This window comes from Haliaeetus leucocephalus, unplaced genomic scaffold, assembly GCF_000737465.1.
Source record: "Haliaeetus leucocephalus isolate CR32 unplaced genomic scaffold, Haliaeetus_leucocephalus-4.0 Scaffold184, whole genome shotgun sequence".
NCBI lineage: Eukaryota > Metazoa > Chordata > Aves > Accipitriformes > Accipitridae > Haliaeetus > Haliaeetus leucocephalus.
In genome coordinates this window covers 11343326-11347340 of record NW_010972620.1, presented here as the reverse complement: position 1 = coordinate 11347340, position 4015 = coordinate 11343326, and the positions used below count along the sequence as shown (strand labels likewise).

The following is a 4015-nucleotide window of genomic DNA, read 5'->3' as shown; positions in this document are numbered from 1 at the left end:
TGTTGCGGACGGGGATGCAGAGCCTGCGGCCGGAGCCCGCCGCCCGGTACCGGAACGTGCTGGAGGCCCTGTGGCGCATCGCCCGCACCGAGGGCGTCTGGCGGCCCATGCGGGGCATGAACATCACCGCCACCGGCGCCGGCCCGGCCCACGCCCTCTACTTCGCCTGCTACGAAAAGTTAAAAAAGACGCTGAGCGACGTTATCCACGCGGGGGGCAATAGCCATGTGGCCAACGGTACTGCTCCCGACGCCCACCAACCCCCCCCCCGCCCTGGGGGGCTACGGGGGCCGGGGGCTACCGGGGGGCCGCCCGTCCCGCCACGCCGGGGCGGGAGCAGGGTGGGGAGAGGCCGAGCTTTGGCGGTAGGGAGGTCTGGCCCCGTCCCGCTCGGCCGCAGGGCCTTAGCCGCCCCTGCGGGGCCGGGGGGCCTCAGATGTCCTAAAGGCCTGTGCTCTCTCCAGCCGCGGGCCAGCCGTACGGTGCCGCGCCGGCACGGTGCCGGGCAGGGGGAAGCGCCGGTCCTGTGCCTGCCAGAGCCGCTCCCAGGTATCTGGCTTGAAGCAGGTTAGTGGCCCCAGCTCGGAAGGATGCTGGCAGACGGGAGCCGCCCGCAGACGAGCCAGGACTGGCCGTGGCTCCACAGGTCGGCAGTGCCGGAACTCGCCCCAGGAGCACCGGCGTGATGTCGGAGCCCGTCTTGCCATGGTGCCCGTTAGTCGACTCGAGGAGCCACCGTGGTGGGGAAATTGTGGGGCCGAGGGGAGAGCGGAGCACGTCGTGCCTTTGGCAGGCACGCGGCTGAGCGCCGTCGGGTTTCTCCTTATCCATGGGGCACGGGGACGCTCGCTGTCCTCTGGGCCCCTGGCAGGTGGTGGCATTAGCCTGGCCTTCAGGGGCTGGGCCCGAGTGAGTCCCGCTTAGCCCGTGGGACTCGACAGCCTGTCGCAATCCTCTCCCTCTCTTTCCTGAGCTCTCTTTGGGTGGGAACCGCTGAGGACCAGCCCGCTTTTTGGAGGGGAGATGGAGGCTGCCTTCGGATCTCGCCCTCTTCCAGGGGCCTCCTCCTGTGCCTCGGCAGGGGACTCGGGGCTGCAGTGGAGCCCCAGGGTCCCTCGCCTCCCCCCCTCACATGTGGCAGTTCTTGTTTTGCAGGTGCAGCCGGGTGTGTAGCAACGTTGCTCCACGATGCAGCCATGAACCCTGCTGAAGGTAACGATGGTCCTGGCCCGCCAGGGAGGGGAGGATCGGGGGCTGCCTGCGCCATTCAGGTCCCCTCTGCGGCACAGAGGGTACTCGCCTCATTGCTCGCCTGACTGCAAGGATCATTTTGGGGGCCAGTGGCTGTGGCTCTGGTTAGGGAGCCCGGTGGCGGCCCGTTACAGAGGGGGTAGGTAGAAGAGATGAATTCTGGGGAGCGCAGCAAACCCCAGCTGAGGAGGAGCCAGGAGGGTACCGGTCTTTCGCCCAGGGGTTTGGCTGGTGACAGTTACCTGGAGCAGGAGAGAAGGCAAGAGAGGTGCGATCCGTACTGTTGAAGTCATTCCAAGTGTGTGGAAATTGGGCATTGCTGTGGTGGGATCTCAGGAAGGTGTGTTATGGTTCTGGGCCTGTGTTCAGGAAGAAAAAAGAATGGGGTGCAAAAGGCATGCTAGAGAAGTCAGGAGAAGGGCGATCTTGTGTTGTGAAATGTCTGGAAGATACTGATTTTGTTGAGCCCGGTATGTGTGAAAAAGGCAGAGGGAGTTTGTAATTAAAAGTCTGTGAAAGTGGTGGGAGAAGGAGGAGTAACAAGGAAAGACCAATCGTGAGTGTATTATTTTCCTCTTAAAACCGGACGGTTCGTGACTGTGCAGGCTCCAGCTGATCTGGGCCCAGCAAGGCTCTCGCCTGCCCACTGCCCAGCTGGGATCCTGAGGAGCTGGCAGCTGTGTGGCCAGACCATTGTCATTCCTTCCCTGGAGCTCGTCTTCTTATCACAACTGTAGTAGTTGGTAGTTGCATCATTTTTAGCTCCTTGTGGTCATATTGAAATAAGGGGAGGCAGGACAGCAGCAGGCTGTGATCTGGGCTCCCCTGCCCTGCTCTTGGATGCATTGGGGGAGGTTTGGCCTTTGGTTCTTGCCCCAGAGTGGCTGCCTTTCAGCAGTGGCTGCTAATGATCCCTGGCTGGTGGGCTCTGTGATGTGCTGTGGTTATTCTGGGCTGCAGCAGGGGCGGCTGGGGAGGGACAGGCTCGTCCAGATCGAGAGCTGTTGGAAAATAAGGGAATGGATGCCGAGGTAGCTCTGCGGCAGTGGATGGGGAGACGTTGGTCACTCGGGAGCAAGGGTTGATCTGAAGTATAAGCACCCGGGTATTGGGATGTTTCCCAGGGCTGTGGCAGCTGCGCAGTTTGTTGGTGGTGATGTCTGTGTGATGGTGATGCCTCAGCTGATCTAAATGACTGCAGTCCTGCCTGGGGACATGCAGGGCACTGCTGGTCCGAGTTGTCCGTCATGAGCTCTTAAGCCAGCGTGACCAAATTCCGGGCACTTGGAGGAAGCCTGACTTCGTGCTTACCCTTTCTCTCTCCTCTTCCCCTCTGCGCCTGGGTCCTGGCTGCTGCTGCTGCTGCTGCTGTCCCAAGTGGTCAAACAGAGGATGCAGATGTACAACTCGCCTTACCAGCGTGTGACGGACTGTGTGCGGGCTGTGTGGCGCAACGAAGGGGCCGGAGCTTTCTACCGCAGCTACACCACCCAGCTCACCATGAACATCCCCTTCCAAGCCATTCACTTCATGACCTACGAGTTCTTGCAAGAGCAGCTCAACCCCCACAGACAGTACAACCCAGGCTCCCATGTGGTCTCCGGAGCCTGTGCAGGGGCTGTTGCTGCCGCTGCCACTACGCCTTTGGACGTTTGCAAAACGCTGCTCAACACCCAGGAGTCCCTGGCCTTGAGCTCCAACATCAGCGGACACATCACAGGCATGGCCAATGCCTTCAGGACGGTGTACCAAGTGGGTGGCGTGACCGCCTACTTCAGAGGGGTCCAGGCAAGAGTCATTTATCAGATGCCCTCAACGGCAATCGCCTGGTCTGTGTACGAGTTCTTCAAATACATCCTCACCAAGCGCCAGGAGGAGCGGCGGGCTGGGAAGTGAGCCAGAGCCAAACGCTGTTCCAGACCTGCTTCATCTCCCCTCCTGGTTTGTCTTCTGACCCCTCTCCCTTTCGGTTCGGTTTGTTGAAGAGAGGAGGCGGCGAAGCCCTTCGGGGTTTAGCACTGCCGTTTTTTGCCTGTGGCTGCTGCAGCTCTGCTCAGGCTGCACGGCTTGCTCTCTCCCAGGGTCCTCTGAGATGTCCCACTGGGAGTTCCAGCCCAGGTCACATCCCCTGGCACTTCGGTGGAGCTGTGCTCCTGTCCTTCCCTTAACCAAAACCTCCTCTCACGCAAAGCTCGCCCCTCCTTGGAGGGGAAAGTGAATGTCCTGCCCTGCCTCTGGCAGGGCCAAGCTGAGCTCACAGTCGCCAAGGAGGGGGCAGTGGCAGCACTGCCCGGGATGCTGGGGACTTTGTATGGCTTTTGGCTGAAGCAAAGTGTAAGCCTTGCCGTTGTCTTGTAGCACGCACACGCGATGCTGACTGCCCCGCTGGTGGTGGGAGGGGGAGGATGGCACTTGAGGAGGGGAGCCTGTAGGTTTGTTGTTGTTCCTGCTCTTGACACCTCCAATAAAAACAGTTCTGCTCTATCCTCCTGTCCCCTTCTTACTCCCGCATGGCCCAGCTCTTGGCACCATACCTTTCTGACTGTGCCCAGTGCTGAGCTCTTTTGATGGGTGCCAGAGGGAGAAGGCAAATGGGGTCCGGGGGTGGTGGTGGGAGGAGGGGGCCTGCCTGGCCTGGCCACCCTGGCAACATCCAGGGAGGAGGGTGGTCCCCATCCCCTTTGGCTCGTGGCCCAGCTCATCGCCTGCCACTAGCATGGGCTGTGACCCCGCTGGAGCAGCTGAGGTTCATACTCCTCAGCCA

At 61.1% G+C, this 4015-nt stretch overlaps 1 protein-coding gene across 1 annotated transcript; it reads left to right on the top strand.

Annotated features, from left to right (window-relative positions):
- Positions 1-2: 2 nt before the first annotated feature.
- Positions 3-3735, top strand: SLC25A28 (solute carrier family 25 (mitochondrial iron transporter), member 28; the record flags this gene model as incomplete). The annotated part of the gene is made up of 3 exons (XM_010565017.1): positions 3-237; positions 1156-1212; positions 2630-3735. Coding segments are annotated over 3 exons (810 nt in total), but the record flags the coding sequence as incomplete, so codon positions are not given.
- Positions 3736-4015: the final 280 nt, after the last annotated feature.